The sequence below is a fragment of the Pongo abelii genome, chromosome 19, assembly GCF_028885655.2.
Source record: "Pongo abelii isolate AG06213 chromosome 19, NHGRI_mPonAbe1-v2.0_pri, whole genome shotgun sequence".
Taxonomy (NCBI): domain Eukaryota; kingdom Metazoa; phylum Chordata; class Mammalia; order Primates; family Hominidae; genus Pongo; species Pongo abelii.
In genome coordinates, this window is record NC_072004.2 from 45,976,104 (window position 1) to 45,996,468 (window position 20,365).

Consider the following 20,365-nt stretch of genomic DNA (forward strand, 5'->3'; position numbering starts at 1 on the left):
AAAAAAAATACATAAAGTAGCTGAGCATGGTGGTGGGCTCCTGTAATCCCAGCTACTCAGGAGGCTGAGGCAGAAGAACCGCTTGAACTCGGGAGGTGGAGGCTGCAGTGAGTCCAGATCATGCTAGCACAGTCCAGCCTGGGCATTTTGACTGTGACCAGAGGTTAGATATGGAATTTTCTTTTTTTCTTGAGACAGGGTCTTGCTCTGTCACCCAGCCTGGAGTAGTGGTACAATCATGGCTCACTGCAGCCTTAACCTCAAGTGATCCTCTCACATCAGCCTCCTGTGGAGCTGAGACTACAGGCATGTGCCACCATGCCTAGCCAATTTTTTTTCTTTTTTTTTTTGGTAAAGGTGTGGTCTCCCTGTGTTGCCCAGCCTGGCCTCAAACTCCTGGGCTCAAGCAATGCTCCCACCTCAGCCTCTCAAAGTGCTGGGATTATAGGGATGAGCCTGGTGCCTGGCCCCAGGTATGGAATTTTCCACTTATGGCACCATGTCAGCACTCAAAATGTTTTGGATTTTGGAGCATTTCAAATTTCAGATTTTTGGATTAGGGATACTCATCCTGTATAAAACTATATAAATGAATTAAATCAATAGCATACTTTGGAAAAGCTACATAAACTGAATGGGGCTGGGCGCGGTGGCTCACGCCTGTAATCCCAGCACTTTGGGAGGCCAAGGCGGGTGGATAACCTGAGGTCGGGAGTTCAAAACCAGCCTGACCAACATGGAGAAACCCAGTCTCTACTAAAAATACAGAATTAGCCGGGCGTGGTGGCACATGCCTATAATCCCAGCTACTCAGGAGGCTGAGGCAGCAGAATTGCTTGAATCCGGGAGGCAGAGGTTGCAACAATGAGCCAAGATCATGCCATGGCACTGCAGCCTGAGCAAAAAGAGTGAAACTGTCTCAAAAAAAAGTAAATAAATAAACTGAATGGGAACATGTCAGAGATACGTGAAACATGGTGTAAAATAATATGTATGGGATAATACCAGATTTTTTTTTTTTTAACTTTGTTACCTTTTTTTTTTTTTTTCCCCTAGACGGAGTCTTGCTCTGTCTCCTGGGCTGGAGTGCAGTGGCGAGATCTTGGCTCACTGCAGCCTCCGCCTCCCGGGTTCAAGCGATTCTCCTGCCTTGGCCTCCCAAGTAGCTGGGATTACAGGCACGCACCACCACACCTGGTTAATTTTTGTATTTTTAGTAGAGACAGGGTTTTGCCATGTTGGCCAGGCTGGTCTCGAACTCCTGACCTCACATGATCCACCCACCTCGGCCTCCCAAAGTGCTGGGATTACAGGCATGAGCCACTGTGCCCGGCCACTGTGTTACCTTTTTTTTAACTTTTTAATTTTAAAATTGTCATCCCTTCACTTGAGGTCAGTTTGAGGCCAGCCTGGCCAACATGGCGAAACCCCATCTCTACTAAAAGTACCAAAAAAAAAAAAATTGTCATCTTTGCACAAGGGGCCATGCTAATTTTCTCTGTATCATTCCAAGTTTAGTATATGTGCTGCCGAAGCGAGCATAATACCAGATTTTTTTTAAAAGCACATATATTGGCCGGGTGCAGTGGCTCATGCCTGTAATCCCAGCACTTTGGGAGGCCAAAGTGGGCAGATCATTTGAGGTCATGAGTTCAAGACCTGCCCAGACCACACGGTGAAACCCTGTCTCTACTGAAAATACAAAATTTAGCTGGGCATGGTGGCGTGTGCCTGTAGTCCCAGCTACTCAGGAGGCTGAGGCAGGAGAATCACTTGAACCCGGGAGGCAGAGGTTGTAGTGAGCTGAGATCAGGCAAGCGACGGAGAGAGATGCTGTCTCAAAAAATAAAAAATAAAAAAATAAAAGCACATGTATTTATGGAAACACAGAAAAATCAAAGACTGAACACTTATCTATTAATATGGTCATTTGTAAGCCCATAATCTGTGAGGTTCTATTTATTTCAAAGACATATTTATTGTTTGAAAGTTGCAATGAGCAAAAGAAAAAAAAAAAAAAAGAGAGAGGAGAAAGAATGAAAAGTTAAAAAACAAAAGAGTTCTAGGACTAGAAGGAAAAACTTGAATTTACCAGGAATGGAAGATGTTAACATTTCTGGTCATCATCTATTAGAATATCAATATCTGCACTTTGGGAGGCCAAGGGGTGGATCACCTGAGGTCAGGAGTTCGAGACCAGCCTGGCCAACATGGTAAAACTGTCTCTACTAAAAATATAAAAATTACCTGGGCGTGGCCAGGCGTAGTGGCTCACACCTGTAATCCCAGCACTTTGGGAGGCCGAGGTGGGTGAATCATGCGGTCAGGAGTTTGAGACCAGCCTGGCCAATGCCGTCTCTACTAAAAATACAAAAAATTAGCTGGGCATGGTGGTGGGCTCCAGCCCAGGCAACCGTGCAAGACTCCATCTCAAAAAAAAAAAAAATTATCTGGGCGTGCAGGTGGGTGCCTGTAATCCCAGCTACCCGGGAGGCTGAAGCAGGAGAATCACTTGAACCCAGGAGGTGGAGGGAGGTTGCAGTGAGCGAAGATCGTGCCATTGCACTCCAGCCTGGGTGACAAGAGCGAAACTGTGTCTCAAAAAAAGAAAAAGAAAATCTAAAATTAAAATACAATTGAATTAAAATTTTTAAAGAAGAATATCAAAATCTTCTACTGCTTTGGTTTCCACTTTGCATGTACTCAAAGCAATCTATTTCTTTTGGGATGTTTTAGAAAATATACCTTTGGAAGAATCTAGCTTTATCCCAGAAGAGCTGTTTCTTTTGCTAAGTTCTTCTGACTTCCTATTGGTCTTCTCCAGATTTTTTGAATACTCATTTGGTTTCTTTCTTTTTGACTTAGAATTTTCTGCTTCCACAAGTTTCCTTTTGGTTTCTTTATGGCTGACATCAGCCTCTAGTTCTACTTTGGGAATTAAAGAAGTACATGTGCTTAATAATCAACAAAAACCAGTAATATTAATATCACTTCCAAGTATCCAATAGTCTTGTAACTTTAAAATGCAAAGGCAATCCAGGTGCAGTGGGTCAGGCCTCTAATCCCAGAACTTTGGGAGGTTGAGGTGAGCGGACTGCTTGAGTCTACGCGTTTAAAACCAGTTTAAAACCATGTTCCCCATGGGTAACATGGGGAAACTCCATCTCTACTAAAGATACAAAAATCAGCCAGGGGTGGTGGCATGCACCTGCAGTCGCAGCTACTTGGGAGGCTGAGGTGGGAGGATCACATGAACCCAGGAGATCGAGGCTGCAGGGAGCCATGATCACACCACTGTACTCTAGCCTGGGCGACAAAGTGAGACCCTGTCTCTTTAAAAATAAATAAATAGGCCGGGCACGGTGGCTCACACCTGTAATCTCAGCACTTTGGGAGGCCAAGGTGGGTGGATCACCTGAGGTCAGGAGTTCAAGACCAGCCTGGCCAACATGTTGAAACCCCGTCTCTACTAAAAATACAAAAATTAGCCAGGCATGGTGGCGTGTGCCTGTAATCCCAGCTACCTAGGAGGCAGAGGCAGGAGAATCGGTGGAACCTAGAAGGCTGAGGCTGCAGTGAGCCGAGATCACACCACTGCACTCCAGCCTGGGCGGCAGAGCAAGACTCCGTCTCAAAAAATAAAAATAAATAAATAAATAAATAAACAAATAGGCCAGGTATGGTGGCTCATGCCTATAATCCCAGTGCTTTGGGAGGCTGAGGCGAGTGAATCACTTGAGGTCAGGAGGTCAAGACCAGCCTGACCAACATGGTGAAACCCCATATCTACTAAAAAATACAAAAATTAGAAAGGCATGGTGGCAGGTGCCTGCAATCTCAGCTACTAGGCAGGCTGAGACACCAGAATCACTCAAACCCGGGAGGCAGAGGTTGCAGTGAGCTGAGATCGCACCACTGCACTTCAGCCTGGGTAACAGAGCAAGACTCTGTCTCAAAAAATAAATAAAATAAAATAAAATAAAAAGGCAAGAATCAAATATAACATACTGAAAGCAAGCTGGAGATTTTAATACTTAGACTGTCTTTTATACAAGCTATATAAGCTAAAATTATCTAAGGCATTCCTTAAGTAAATAATATTTTAACATAATTAAAGCTATCTTTGAGTTGGCATTTTTGGAAACTGGCAGGGATTAACGTTGCACATTGCATTGTACAAGATACTTTTACTTCAGCTGAATAATTCTCCCTGCCAACTGTAAGCAACGTTGTCTGTGGTGAACACTTCCAAGTGTCATTGGTTAAGTCTTAGTGTTTTCAAAACTGACATGTTAGGCCGGGCGTGGTGGCTCATGCCTGTAATCCCAGCACTTTGGGAAGCTAAGGCGAAAGGATCACTTGAGCCCAGGAGTTCAAGACCAGCCTGGGCAACATGGCAAGACCTGGTCTCTACCAAAAATACAAAAACTAGCCAGTCTCATAACTCAGTCTCAAGAGAATAAGTAAAAATTTAAAAATAAAATAAGCTAGGTGCAGTGGTGCAAGCCTGTGGTCCCAGCTACTCGGGAGGCTGAGACACAGGAATCACTTGAGCCTGGGAGGCGAAGGTTGCAGTGAGCCAAAGTCGCACCACTGCATTCCAGCCTGGGTGACAGAGCAACACTCTGTCTAAAAAAAAACAAAAAAAATAGGCCAAGCGCAGTGGCTCACGCCTGTAATCCCAGCATTTTGGGGGCTGAGGTAGGTGGATCACCTGAGATCAAGAGTTCAAGACCAGCCTGGCCAACATAGTGAAACCCCATCTCTACTAAAAATACAAAAATTAGCAGGGTGTCATGGTGGGTGCCTGTAATCCCAGCTACTCAGGAGGCTGAGGCAGGAGAATCGCTTGAACCCAGGTGGCGGAGGTTGCAGTGAGCTAGGTTTGTGCCATTGCACTCCAGCCTGGGCGACAAGAGCAAAACTCTGTCTCAGAAATAAAAATAAAAATAAAATAATAAATAATATAAAAACCCAAAACTAGTATGTTAACATAAATGATAATAATGATCACTAACCTTGTTTACTATGACACTCAGAAGAAAGTACTTGGTGCTCAATTCGTTTTTTTAGGAGTAAGGGAAAATATTTTTTCAATGAAAATTCAGGATTTGACCACCTAATTTCCTCAAGCAAAAGATTTCTTACTTCTTCAGTAAATTCCTTCCTTGTCCTCATGAACTGCAATAAAGAATAAAATGCACAATAACAGACCAACATCATCCATTCATGTTAATTACAATACTACCAACGACTTTCTGTCCATCATAAATCAGTATCAACATAAGATTAGCTTTAGGCCGGGCATGGTGGCTCACGCCTATACTCCCAGCACTTTGGGAGGCCGAGGAGGTTGGATCATCTGAAGTTAGGAGTTTGAGACCAGCCTAGCCAACATGGCAAAACCCCGTGTCTACTAAAAATACAAAAATTTGCCGGGCATGGTGGCGTGTGCCTGTAATCCCAGCTACTAGGGGGAGCTGAGGCAGGAGGATCACTTGAACCTGGGAGGCAGAGGTTGCAGTGAGCCGAGATCGTGCCACTGCACTCCAGCCTGGGCAACAGGGCGAGACTCCATCTCAAAAAAAAAAAAAAAAAAAAAAAAATTAGCTTTAGTCACTAAATATAAAGCTTATGAAGGATTAATTTATTTTTCTCCCTTTGAACTAATTACATCTATTAGATTATATGACCTACTTATAAAGTATCTAAATGTGCTATGTAATCTAACATTCTTTCAGAACTGGCAATCATTAATTCTTAAAATGTTTTTAAAGCTCTATGGGTATTTAAAAGAAATGTGTACTACAATTAGGATTTATTTTTAAATATTAGGCTGGGTGCAGTGGCTTACGCCTGTAACCCCAGCACTTTGGGAGGCCGAGGCGGGGGAATCACCTGAGGTAGGGAGTTCAAGACCAGCCTGACCAACATGGACAAATTCCGTCTCTACTAAAAATACAAAAATTAGCCGGGTGTGGTGGTGTGTGCCTGTAGTCCCAGCTACTCGGGAGGCTGAGGCAGAATTGCTTGAACTCAGGAAGCAGAGGTTGCAGTGAGCCAAGATTGTGCCACTGCATTCGGGCCTGGGCAACAGAGGAAGACTCTGTCTCAAAAAAACAAAAAATTAAACTCTAGGACAATACTCGAGGCTATGAGAGTAGATATCCAAAAATGTTTTTCCTCTGCAAGATGTAAGGGAAACACTCTACAATGGATGAACTATTTAATACTTACCACAGCAGCAGAGTTACTGCTTCTCAACTTTGAATTCAATGTTGAAAATTCACCAAGAGCAATACCACATTTTGAGAGATCTATTACTTTAGTGTTCAGTTCTTTAAATTTAGTTAAGAGAGGACAAGAGGGTGGTTTCAAATGCCACAAACAACACCCTAAAGAAAAATAGAAAAATATCTTAATAAACCTTATTTATACACTATCCATTTACTGAATGTCAAATATGTAAACATGAAAAGTCTTGACAACGGCATAATTAACACAAACGTACCAAAAACCACATGACTATAAAGGGAACAAAATCCTACCCTCCAACAAATAGAATTAATAAAAATCACCTAGACTTCCCTTCCAGTTGTTTAAAACAAACAAGTATTAACAAACTTTAATTTCTTTTCAAATCAACCTTGATACTCAGGTTAAAACTTTTAGGAGGGCCAGGCGTGGTGGCTCACGCCTGTAATTCCAGCACTTTGGGAGGCCAAGGCAGGTGGATCACTTGAGGTCAGGAGTTCAAGACCAGCAATCCCAGCTACTCAGGAGGCTGAGGCAAGAGAATTGCTTGAACCCGGGAGACAGAGGTTGCAGTGAGCTGAGATCTCATCACTGCACTCCAGCCTGGGCAACAAAGCAAGACTCTGTCAAAACAAACAAACAAACAAACAAACAAACACCTTTTAGGAGGCAGTTAGCAACCTGGTCTAAAATCTAAACTTTTAAGTTAGACCTGGATTCAAACCCAACCTCTGCCACTTACTAACCTTGTGAGCACTGGCGAGATCCTAAATCTTAGTTTCTTCATCCTTACATTCAAAGTGAGGGTGATAATTATAATACTCAACCTCTTAGAGTTGTTATCAGGATTAAACTAGATATGTATATGAATTGCTCAGCAGAATTCCAGACAATAGTAAGTGTTCAATAATTCTGAAGGTTGTAAGAGAGGTTCCCTCTATGCTTGCCGCTCTGCTCATCTACAAATAGATATGCTAAGTTTTATAGCAGCACTCCTGTGAAAATGTTTATCAAAATGAGGCAAGAAAAGCATAACTAATTTCTACAGTTGAACATACTATTCGAAAATGCTATATAAAGCTGTACTAGTAAAAATACAAGAAAGCCTTCATCAATTGAATGGCCAGTGGCAGAGATGGGAAATAAGAAAAAGTAGAATAAATTACTGAAAGACTAGCTGGGAAATTCCCATGTACAGAAGAAAGGCTAAACTTTTTTTTTTTTTTCTTTTTTTGAGACAGGGTCTCGCTCTGCCACCTAGGCTGGAATGCAGTGGCGTGATCACGGCTCACTGCAGCCTTAACCTCCTAGGCTCAAGTGATCCTCCCACCTCAGCCTCTCGAGTAGCTGGGACTACAGGCATACACCGTCATGCCCAGCAAATTTTAATTAATTAATTAATTTAGTTAGTTAGTTTAGAGACAGGATCTTGCTGTGTTGCCCAGGCTGGTCTCGAACTCCTGGGCTCAAGCTCTTCTCTTGCATTGTCCTCTCAAAGTTCTGGGATTACAGGCATGAGACACCACACCCAGCCTACACCATTTTATACAAGAAACTTGAGCATCCATGAGTGCTAGTATCCACAAGGGGGTCCTGGAATCAAACCCCATGGATAGTGAGAGAAATTGTCCTTAAAATTCCCACTAAAGTCACCATAAGAATGATAATTAAACTTCAGCCTCATCTTTAAGAAACTTACATAGTTTAATGTTCCTGCTAACAGCTGAAGAGTAAATATTCAATAATAAAAAACAAACTTACCATCATCCTTTTGTTGCACATGTACGACTCTCTGGAAACTGGTACTCACTGCATTGTACACATCCAACGCAGCAGCTTTCTTTGCAATTTGCCGTTTCAACAAATCTGGCAAACCACTCATTAGGAAGTCACGCTTTGCTTTACATTGAACATCACAATCCTGAGATTTTTCAGATGTATCTTGACTTTTAAGAAAATGATTTGAAAAAGAAAAGCCAAGGTTATAAACATTTAAAGGAATAAACTATCTGGAAAATAAACATTTTTAGGGCTGGGCATGGTGGCTCATGCCTGTAATATAAATACTTTGATAGGCCGAGGTGGGCGGATCACTTAAGGCAAGGAGTTCAAGACCAGCCTGGTCAACATGGTGAAACCCCATCTCTACTAAAAATACAAAAATTAGCCAGGTGCGGTGGCAAATGCCTGTAATCCAAGCTACTCAGGTGGCTGAGGCACGAGAATCACTTGAGCCTGGAAAGCAGAGGTTGCAGTGAGTCAGGATCACGCCACTGTACTCTATCTAGCCTTCCAGCCTGGGCAACAGAGTGAGACTGTCTCGAAAAATAACAAAAAACAAAACAAAACAAAACAAACAAAGAAAAAAACAGAAAAGAGAAGAAACACCTTTAAATTTAATTTTTAAAAATTAAATAAATTGGCAGGGCATGGTGGCTCACGCCTATAATACTAGCACTTTGGGAGGCCGAGGAGGGTGGATCACCTGAGGTCAGGAGTTTGAGACCAGCCTGGCCAACATGACAAAATGCCATCTCTACTAAAAATACAAAAATTAGCTGGGCATGGTGGCGAGTGCCTGTAATCCCACCTACTCAGGATGCTGAGGCAGGAGAATGGCTCAAACCCCAGGGGCAGAGGTTGCAGGGAGCCGAGATCATGCCACTTCACTCCAGCCTGGGTGAAAGAGGGAGACTCCACCTCAAAAAAAAAAAAAAAAAAAAAAAAATTTAAATTAATTTAATAAAATGTATTAAATAAATTCAATAAATTAGTATTTTAGATAATAAATTTACCTAAATATAAAATATATATTAGGTAATTGATACAAAATACTTAAATATTAGCTTTATGTATAAAATATAATTATATAATTTATATATAATTATATAAAAATTTTGTTTTAGATTTTATATAAAATATTGACAAATATTAATTTTGTTAAATTTATTTAATACATTTAGGTAATAAAATTACCTAAAATATTAGCTGGTCAAATTCTTTTTTGCTTATCACAAAAATGAAAGTCTACCCATGTTAAGACATTAAATAAAAATAAATATGTATAGAAAAAAGTGACTTAAAGGACATCCACCAAAATGTTAACGGGGGCTATCTTTGGGTGGTAGGTGAGTTTTTTCCCTCTTGTCTTTTGTTTTCTTGCTAAACAATCAGAAAAAAAAAAAAAAATCACTGTCATATTTCAAACAGTTAATACAAGAACTTCTGATGTAATATTGTTCCCAGTGTAACAGGAGGAAGAGTAGGGTCCTTATTATTGTCTCAGTTTTGCCGAGTTTATCTTCAGATTGTAAATCATAGGGAGGCTGACTACAATGGCAGGAGTGGGACAGAGGCAAAAGGGTAGAGAGAATGGGAGGTTGGAGTAGTGGAAGATGGTGTGTCACAGCTTATATGTCCTTCCTAGCCTGCCTGTAGAAAGAACAAGACTCACAATATTCTGTGCAATTAGATATTTTGGTTGGTAATTCAAAAGAGACTACAAAAACTTTTTCTGTATTTCTGTTTTCCTTTCCTCTTTGAGTGAAATGAAGGGAAAATAAGCTATGAAGCCAGATAGATACTAAATGAGATATCTCTTTTCTTTTTTAGAAAAGAGGAAGTGTATTTTTTTTAACTGTTAATTGGAGGGAAGGAGGAAAAGATGGGTAAAGCTGTAGTTAAATTAGTATGTCTCTATAGCAGAAGGTAGGTGTTAAGGAGAGGGGTACAAGGTACTAATAAAAAATATACATATTATATATAATGTATCATATATTACATATATATTACATGCATATACATATATTACACACATATAAATAGTTTTAAATGTTTGTGTGTGTGTACACATATACATACATATATAGCTGGTATGGTTTGGATGTGTGTCCCCTCCAAATTTCATATTGAAATACAGGCCAGGCGCAGTGGCTCATGCCTGTAATCCCAGCACTTTGGGAGGCTGAGATGGACAGATCACCTGAGGTCAGGAGTTCAAGACCAGCCTGGCCAACATGGCGAAACCCCATCTCTACTAAAAATACAAAAATTAGCTGGCCGTGGCGGCAGGCGCCTGTAATCCCAGCTACTCGGGAGGCTGAGGCAGGGAGAATCACTTTAACCTAGGAGGCGGAAGTTGCAGTGAGTCGAGATCATGCCATTGCACTCCAGCCTGGGCAAAAGAGGGAGATTCTGTCTCAAAAAAAAAAAAAAAAAAAGAAATAGAACCTCCAATGTTGGAGGCAGGCCTAGGTGTTTGGGGTCATGGGGGCAGATCCCTCATGAACGGATTGGTGTTGTCCTCACAGTAATGAGTAACTTCTCCATCTATTAGTTCACCCGAGAGATGGTTGTTTAAAAGAGGCTGGTACCTCCTCCTCTCTCTTGCTACTTCTCTCGCCATGTGACCGGCCTGCTCTCCCTTCACCTTCTGCCATGAGTTAAAGATTACTGAGGCCTCACTAACAGCCAAGCCGATGCTGGTGCCATGCTTGTACAACCTACAGAGCTGTGAGCCAAATAAACCTCTTTGTCTCTATAAATTACCGAGTCTTAGGTATTCATTTATGGGAATGCAAAACAGACAAACACAATATCCTAACTTTATCTACTGAAAAGGCCTAGAAGCACTGCCACATCAGGAGCAATGAATTTAATGCTAGACCTTCGTCTCTAAATACCATCCTCCACGAAAAGGAACCAGGGGTCCATAGAGAAATGGCTAACTGCAGAGCTGAGACAAGGCAAGTAAAATAGAAGCCTAGAATATCTTCCTGTTCCAGAAATTAAGAAATGCTCCATAAATTATGAGGACATGTCAAAGGGACATAGAAACCAAGCTGAAGAGCTCACACTGGCCAAATTAAAAACAATTTGAGCATCAAAATAAGTAATATGAATGGATTAAAATCCACTGAATAAAATAAAAATGAAGAAATAAGTGAATAAATAGATAAACTGAGGAGTCAAAAAAGCTCTTATAGCAGCCAACTAAGAAAGAAAGAATGACTGCAATAGAGAATCACCATTTGGAAACCATCGTCATGTGGTTAATTCCATTGGAATTCATCAATATTAAGGCCCATAATTGCAGGTTTGATGAGAAACAAGATTTTGGCATTTGGCCAGGTGGGTGGCTCATATTTGTAACCCCAGCCAGGAGTTCAAGACCAGCCTGGGAAAAATAGTAAGATCTAGTCTCTATTTTTAAAAAAGCAAAAGAGGCCAGGCAAGGTAGCTCATGCCTGTAATCCCAGCACTTTAGGAGGCTGAGGCGAGCAGATAACTTGAGACCAGGAGTTTGAGACAGCCTGGCCAACATGGCAAAACCCCATCTCTACTAAAAATACAAAAATTAGCCAGGTGTGGTGGTGCATACCTGTAATCCCAGCTACTTGGGAGGCTAAGGCACGATAATCACTTGAACCCAGGAGGCGGAGGTTGCAGTGAGCCAAGATAGTGCCACTGCACTCCAAAGCAGTCCTCCTGTCTTGACCCTTGACCTCCTGGTCTCAAGCGATCTGCCCAACTCGGCCTCCCAGAGTGTTGGGATTACAGGTGTGAGCCACTATGCCTGGCCTACCCTTAGGATTTTTTTTTTTTTTTTTTTGAGATGGAGCCTTGCTCTGTCGCCCAGGCTGGAGTGCAGTGGCGGGATCTCGGCTCACTGTAAGCTCTGCCTCCCAGGTTCACACCATTCTCCTGCCTCAGCCTCCCAAGTAGCTGGGACTACAGGCGCCTGCCACCACGCCTAGCTAATTTTTTGCATTTTTAGTAGAGATGGGGTTTCACCTTGTTAGCCAGGATGGTCTCGATCTCCTGACCTCGTGATCCACATGCCTCAGCCTCCCAAAGTGCTGGGATTATCGGTGTGAGCTACTGCGCCCAGCTAAGAATTTTTAAATATATATTTTTAGGGCCGGGCACGGTGGCTCACGCCTATAATCCCAGCACTTTGGGAGGCCGAGGCAGGTGGATTACCTGAGGTCAGGAGTTCAAGACCAGCCTGGCCAACATGGTGAAACCCTGTCTGTACTAAAAATACAAAAAAAAATTAGCTGGGCGTGGTGGCACACCCCTGTAATCCCAGCTACTCGGGAGGCTGAGGCAGGAGAATTGCTTGAGCCCAGGAGGCAGAGGTTGCAATGAGTCGAGATCATGCCACTGTACTCCAGCCTGGCTGACGGAGCAAGACTCTGTCTCAAAAAAAAAAATATATATATATATAAAATAATTTCTTTAAAATAATGATTTTTTAATATATGATTTGCAAATAAGGATAGTTTTACTTCTCTCCTTCTAAACCTTTATGTCCTTTTATATATTCTTCTTTCCTAATTGAACTATCCAGGACCTCTAGTAAGAGATGTCTTAGAGCTTGGAGGATATTATGTTAAGTGAAATAAGTTGAACACAGAAAGATAAATACCCCATGTTCTCACTCTTATGTGGAAGCTAAAAAAGTTAACCTTAGCCTGGGTAACATAGCAACAACTTGTCTCTATCAAAAAAAACAATTAGCTGGACGTGGCGGTGCACATCTGTGGTTCCAGCTATTTGAGGGGCTGAGATGGGAGGATCACTTGAACCCAGGAGGTCGAGGCTGCAGTGAGCTGTGAGCGCACCACTGCACTCCAGCCTGGGCAACAGAGCAAGTTGCTGCCTTAAAAAAAAAAAAAAAAAAAAAGAAGTCTCACAGAAGTAGAGAGTAGAATAGTGGTTAATAGAGGTGGGAGAGGGGAGGGGAGAGGGAGACATAGCCAGAGGTTGGTTAACAGATATAAAAGTATAGCTAGATAGGAGGAATAACTTCAAGTGTTCTACAGTACTATATGGTCACCATAATAAACAAAAATTTATTATATATTTTCAAATTTTGAAGAAGAGCAAAAAAAAATTTTTTTTTTTTTTAACGACCGCGTCTTGCTCTGTTACCCAAGCTGGAGTGCAGTGGCGTGATTACAGCTCACTGCAGCCATGACCTCCCAGGCTCATGTGATCCTCCTGTCTCAGACTCCCAAGCAGCTGGGCCTATAGGCATACACCACCATGCCTGGCTAGTTGTTTACTTTTTTAAAGAGATGGAGTCCCACAGTGGTGCCCAGGCTGGTATTTTTCTGTTCTTATACCAATACAACACACTTCTATTACTGTAGGTTTGTTCAATGTCTTGAAATCAGGTAGTGTAGAGGCCTTCAAATTTTTCTTCTTTTTCAAGATTATCTTGTCTATTCTAGGTTCTTTGTGTCTTTTAAATGTTAGGTTTGTCAAACCCATAAACTGGACGTCATCAAACTTCTGTACTTCAAAAGACACAACAAATAATAAGGCAAGGTAATATATTTGCAAAACATGTATCTGACAGAGGACATGTAGTCAGAATATATAAAGAATCCTCACAACTCAACAAGAAGAAAGACAAGTCAGTAAGAAAAGGGGCAAAAGATTTCCCTAAGGAAGATATACAAAAGGCCAATAATCACAAGATGTTCACCATCAGCAGACATGAGAAAAATGTAAATTAAAACTATGAGATATGACTACATAGCCATTCAAATAGATAAAATTAAAAAGACAGAGAAATGAAGATGTATATCCACACAAAGACTTATACATGAATGTTCATAGCAGCTTTATTCCCAATAGCTTCAAATTGCAAACAGCTGGGTGCAGTGGTGCACGTTTGAGTCCCAGCTGCTCAGGAGACTGAGGAAGGAAGATTGCTTGAGCCCAGGAGTTCAAGGCCAGGCTGAGAAACACAGCAAGACTCCATCTCTTATAATGGAGGGAAAAGACAAAAGGAAACAATCCAGATGTCCATTAATAGGTATATGGAGAGACAAAAAGTGGTATATCCGTACAATGAATACTACTGAGCAAAAATATAGCCAGGCACGGTGGCTCACACCTGTAATCCTAGCACTTTGGGAGGCCAAGGCAGGCAGATCACTGGAGGTCAGGAATTCAAGATCAGTCTGGCCAACATGGTGAAACCCTGTCTCTACAAAAAATACAAAAATTAGCCGAGCATGGTGGCGTAGGCCTGTCGTCCCAGCTACTCAGGAGGCTGATGCACAAGAATCACTTGAACCCGGAAGGTGGAGACTGCAGTGAGCCAAGATCATGCCACTGTACTCCAGTCTGGGTGACAGAGCGAGACTCTGTCTCAAAAAAAAAAAAAAAAAGAAAAGAAAAAGAAAACTAATGATATATTTGACAACGTGAATAAATCTCAAAATCATCATGCTAACTACAAGAAGCCAGACACAAAAGAGCATATACTATATGATTTCATTAATATAAAATTCTAGAAAATATAAATTAGTATAAAGAAAAGAGACTGGCGTTTGCCTGGGTTGGGGCCACTTAGAGAACGGACTACAAAAGAGCATGACAAGTCTGAGGCAGGCAATGGAAATAACTTGGTATCTTGATTATGGTGGTTTCACTGGGTGTACAACTGACAAAGCTCACCAAAATATACACTTTGAATTGATAGAATTGACCTTGCCTTCTGGCTCACGCCTGTAATCCCAACACTTTGGGAGGCCAAGGTGGGTAGATCACCTGCATCCAAGAGTTTGAGACCAGCCTGGGCAACATGGCAAAACCCTGTCTCTACCAAAGAAAAAAAAATACGAAAAATTAGTTGGGCATGGTGGCACATGCCTGTAGTCCCAGCTACTTGGGAGGCTGAGGTGGGAGGGAGGATCACCTGACCCTTGGAGGTCACGGCTGTAGTAAGCTGTAATTGTGCCACTACACTCCAGTCTGGGGATGACAGAGTGAGACTCCGTCTCAAAAAAAAAAAAAAGCCTGATAATGCCAAGTGTTATCAAAGATAGGCAGCTACTAGAACGCTTATACATTGCTGGTGGGAGTGTAAAACCGAACAACCACTTGGGACAACAGTTTGCCAGGTTCTTATAATGTTAAACATGTACCTCCCTAATGACAGAGCAATTCCACTTCTAGGTATTTATTTACCCAAGAAAAATGACAACACTTGTCCATACATGTGTATAAGAATATTCATAGCAGTCAGGCCGAGCGCAGTGACTCGCGCTTGTAATCCCAGCACGATATTGGGATTTTGGGACTTTGGGAGGCCGAGGTGGGTGGATCATGAGGTCAGGAGATCGAGACCATCCTGGCTAACACGGTGAAACCCCATCTCTACTAAAAATACAAAAAAATTAGCCAGGCGTGGTGGCAGGCGCCTGTAGTCCCAGCTGCTCAGGAGGCTGAGGCAGGAGAATGGCATGAACCCGGGAGGCGGAGGTTGCAGTGAGCCTAGATTGCGCCACTGCACTCCAGCCTGGGCGACAGAGTGAGACTCCGTCTCAAAAAAAAAAAAAAAAAAAAAAAAGTTCATAGCAGTCTATTTAATAATAGCCAAATACTGAAAATAACCCAAATAACCATTAATAAAGAATAAATAAAAAATATTGCAGTAGGCCAGGCACAGTGGCTCACGCCTGTAATCTCAGCACTTTGGGAGGCTGAGGCAGGCAGATCACGAGGTCAGGAGTTCAAGACCAGCCTGGCCAACATAGTGAAACCCCGTTTCTACTAAAAATACAAAAAATTAGCCGGGTGGATGCCTGTAATCCCAGCTACTCAGGAGGCTGAGGCAGGAGAATCGCTTGAACCCAGGAAGCGGAGGTTACAGTGAGCGGACATTGCGCTACTGCACTCCAGCCTGGGCAACAGTGCAAGACTCCGTCTCTCTCTCTCTGTGTGTGTATATATATATATATATATATATATATATATATATAGCGGCATATTCATGTGAGTACTACTTAACTACGAAAAAGAACAGACAACTGATATGCTACCTTGCCAAAGAAACTAGAGACAAAAGTATACCTACTGCAGGATTTCATTTATATGAGAGTCTAGAAAAGGCAAACTAGTCTGTATCAACAGAAAGCAGACAAGAGATTGCATGGGATTGGGCAGAAATTAACTGCAATGAGGCACAAGAAGACTTTTTTTCAGAGTGATGAAAATGTTCTATATTTTTATTGTGGTGGCAATTACAGGTATGTACATTTGTCAAAACTCAAACTGTGGGCTAGGCACGGTGGCTCATGCCTGTAATCCCAGCACTATGGGAGGCTGAGGGGGCCGGATCACCTGAGGTCAGGAGTTAGAGACCAGCCCGACCAACATGGAAAAACCCATCTCTACTAAAAATACAAAATTAGCCAGGCGTGGTGGCACATGCCTGTAATCCCAGCTACTCAGGAAGCTGAGGCAGAAGGATCACTTGAACCTGGGAGGTGGAGGTTGCGGTGAGCTGAAATCACACCATCGCACTCCAGCCTGGGCAACAAGAGCGAAACTCCGCCTCAAAGGACAAAAAAAAAAAAGAAAGAGAGAAAATAAAACTCAAACTGTTGGCCGGACACGGTGGCTCACACCTATAATCCCAGCACTTTGGGAGGCCAAGGTGGGCAGATCACAAGGTCAAGAGATCGAGACAATCCTGGCCAACATGGTGAAACCCCATCTCTACCAAAAATACAAAAATTATCTGGGCGTGGTGGTGCGTGCCTGTAGTCCCAGCTACTCAGGAGGCTAAGACAGGAGAATCGCTTGAACCCGGGAGGCAGAGGTTGCAGTGATCTGAGATGGCGCCACTGCACTCTAGCCTGGCGACAGAGTGAGACTCCGTCAAAAAAAAAAAAAAAAAAGAAAAAAAAAACCTCAAACTGTTTACTTAAAATGGGCACATATTATTATATGGACAATATATCTGAATGAAGTTGATTTAAAAATATGTATGTGTGCATGTGTTTGTGGGCGTGTATACTATGCAAAAGCAGCCAGACACAAAAGAATATATATATGAAGTTTATGTGATGTTCTAGAATAGACACAATTAATCTACAGTAATAGAAATCAAACTAATTGATGGAAATAGAAATCAGAATATTTTGGTAATCTTGTGGTGATGGTGGTGGTGGGGATAATAGGAAAGAGGACACAAAACCTTTCTGAGCTAAAAAGATTGTTATTTCTTGATAAGATGCATTTGTCAAAACTGCATACTTAAGATGTGTGTGCTTAACAATATATAATTACACCTCAGTAAAACTTGAACAGAAAAAAAAGATAATCTGAACCCATGTTGCTCCTAGACCTGATCTTCCATCATGCCACCCAGGTGCATAAACTAGAACTTACATGTCATCCTATACCTTCCACTCCCACACCCTCACCCCCACCCCCACCCCCACAAATCTCATTAATCATCGAGAGATTTTTAATTCATCTCCTAAAATCTTTTCGTATGTCATCCCCAACAACCTAGTCCTTACCTCCATCATCTCACAATACCTGGACTCCTACATCTACTCTAACCCCTCTTCCATTCCATTCTTTATCCAGCAGGCCGATTAAACTCCTAAAATCCAAATCTGTTTAGGTCTATATTTATGTTTAAAACCCTTTGGCTGCTTCTTATTTGCTCTTAATATAATAATAAAATCCCTTAACATGGCCTCCTAGGTCCTACAGTGGCTGGCACCCACCTCTCACCCTTGTTCTCTGTGCTCTAGTCACACTAGCATTCTATCAGTTTTTGGTATTTAGCAAGCTCCTTCCAGCCACAGAGACTTTACATAGACAGTTTTCTCTGGCTGAAACACAGTTCCTCCTTCTGATGAACTCCTGCTCATCCTTCAGATTTCAGTTCAGACATCATTTCCTCATTGAAGTCTTCTTTAATCAGACCAAACCTCCTCAATATGAATTATACCTCTCCTTAGCACAACTGCAATTTTTAATTTGTTGACCCAATGAATGTTTAATCATAGACCATCTTCCATCTCCACTTAAGCCACAGGACAGGGAATGTGTCCTGTCTTATCCCCATAATATCTCTGATACCAAAAACAGTACCTGGTACATACTAGTAGGTATTTAAATATTTACTGAATAAAATTCATTATCAGCTTTTTTGTATTTTTGGTTTGCTTATTTTTGTTTTGTCTAGCGACGGCCAAAGCACTTGCAAAAAAACAAGATATTCAAATAGCAGTTGCAGCATTGTCAATATTGTCAACTTTGAAACTGGACTTACTAGAGCTTCAAATGATAATTCACATGCTTTCTCATCAAAGTAAACACATCAATACAAATACATTCCATAAAACATTTTGGCATTTAAAAATTTGTATTGGACTGACCTGCTTTCATCAAAACTAGGGACAGGATCAGCTGCTTTTTGTGCTTTTCTGACAAGAAATAAAGGAGCGACTTTCATTTTTCCTTAGAAAAATAAATACTTAGGTTAGTATCAATGTTTACCATCTCCACCTTCAGCTACTTTCTTTTTTTTTGAGATGGAGTCTCACTCTGTAGCCCAAGCTGGAGTGCAGTGCCACAGTCTTGGCTCACTGCAACCTCCACCTCCAGGGCTCAAGTGATTCTCATGCCTCAGCCTCCCGAGTAGCTGGAACTACGGGTACCTGCCACCACACTCAGCTAATTTTTTGTATTTTAGTAGAGCAAGACTCTGTCACAAAAAAAAAAAAAAAAAAAGAAAAACTCTTCACTATACCATAATTTTACTTACTAAAATAGAAATATAATACAGTTAAAATTTTACATAAGATACTAAATTTCAATCATGAGCACATTCGGAATAATACCCCAAAACACAGGCCGGGCGCAGTGGCTCATGCCTGTAATCCCAGCATTTTGGGAAGCCAAGACAGGCAGATCACAAGGTCAGGAGTTCAAGACCAGCCTGGCTAACACTGTGAAACCCAGTCTCTACTAAAAATACAAAAAATTAGCTGGGCATGGTGGTGGGCGCCTGTAGTCCCAGCTACTCAGGAGGCTGAGGCAGGAGAATCACTTGAACCTGGGAGATGGAGGTTGCAGTGAGCCGAGATCCCGCCGGCGCTGCACTCCAGCCTGGGTGACAAAGTGAGACTCCGTCTCAAAAAAATAAAAAATAAAAAAATAAATACCCCAGAACACAAAAACAAAACAAAAACCCCAAAACATTCTAATACACATCATAAATATTATTAACTCTGATTACCAGGTACATTTTTAGTGGATGTGTTAAGTTTTTTTCCTAGCACATCATTCAAACTCTGAAGTTTCTTCTGATTTTTCTCTGGATGCTTTAAAGCAGTAGGACTTGAATCTATTATTATAACAGAATCCTAAGACAAAATAAGAGAAAAAAATTTAATTAAATCATATAATTAATATCATTCAAATTTCAAAAGAATCACAGTGACAGAAACCATAGAAAGCATAATTAGCAGCTCCATACACCTCCCATCAGATATTATCTCATTGAAACAGAAAACACACGATAGAATAGCAGGAGTCCATGCTTACATCAAACAAGTTTATATGATATCAGGGTACGTTTATTATGACCATGGGCTTTCTTTTTTATTTTTATTCTTTTTTTTTTTGAGATGGAGTCTCTTTCTGTTGCCCAGGCTGGAGTGCAGTGGTGTACTCTTGGCTCACTGCAACCTCCGCCTCCCGTGTTCAAGTGATTCTCCTGCCTCAGCCTTCCAAGTAGCTGGGATTGGAGGTGCGTGTCACCACGCCCAGCTAATTTTTGTATTTTTAGTAGAGATGGGGTTTCGCCATGTTGGCCAGGCTGGTCTCGAACTCCTGACAGGTGATCTGACCGCCTTGGCCTCTCAAAGTGCTGGGATTACAGGAGTGAGCCACCGCGCCTGGCCTCATGTTTTTTTTTAAATTGAGACAGGGTCTCACTCTGCCACCCAAGGTGGAGTGCAGTAACATGATCATGGCTCACTGCAGCCTCAAACTCCCGATCTCAAGCCATCCTCCCACCTCAGCTGCCCAAGAAGCCAGGACTACAGGCGCACACCACCACCCCTGGCTAATTTTTGTGTTTTTTGTAGAGCCAGGGTCTCCCTATGTTGACCAGGCTGGTCTCGAACTCCTGGGCTCAGGCAATCCTCCCACCTTGGCCTCCCAAAGTGCTGGGATTACAGGCGTGAGCCACCAGGCCCAAAAAGGCTTTCTTTTTTGAAAAAGCAACTAATGCCGGGATGGTGGTTCATGCCTATAATCTCAGCACTTGGGGAGGCCAAGG

At 41.9% G+C, this 20,365-nt stretch overlaps 1 protein-coding gene and 1 non-coding gene across 5 annotated transcripts in view; both read right to left on the bottom strand.

Moving 5' to 3' along the window:
- The window catches only part of ATAD5 (ATPase family AAA domain containing 5), a 66,062-nt gene that overhangs the window by 34,057 nt on the left and 11,640 nt on the right, over positions 1–20,365 (bottom strand). For 2 of the 4 annotated variants that reach the window (XM_054536625.2, XM_054536624.2), the window contains exons 5-10: positions 19,319–19,445; positions 18,456–18,537; positions 8,017–8,201; positions 6,238–6,395; positions 5,019–5,181; positions 2,746–2,928 (exon numbers count right to left, since the gene is read on the bottom strand). In XM_054536625.2, coding sequence (XP_054392600.2) covers positions 2,746–2,928; positions 5,019–5,181; positions 6,238–6,395; positions 8,017–8,201; positions 18,456–18,537; positions 19,319–19,445 — 898 coding nt within the window. The remainder of the gene's footprint in view (positions 1–2,745; positions 2,929–5,018; positions 5,182–6,237; positions 6,396–8,016; positions 8,202–18,455; positions 18,538–19,318; positions 19,446–20,365) is intronic. The other 2 variants (XM_024235148.3, XM_054536626.2) reach the window with 2 other exon arrangements.
- Positions 1,441–1,542, bottom strand: LOC112129752 (U6 spliceosomal RNA). The gene has a single exon (XR_010138375.1). It is a non-coding gene; the product is annotated as a U6 spliceosomal RNA (small nuclear RNA).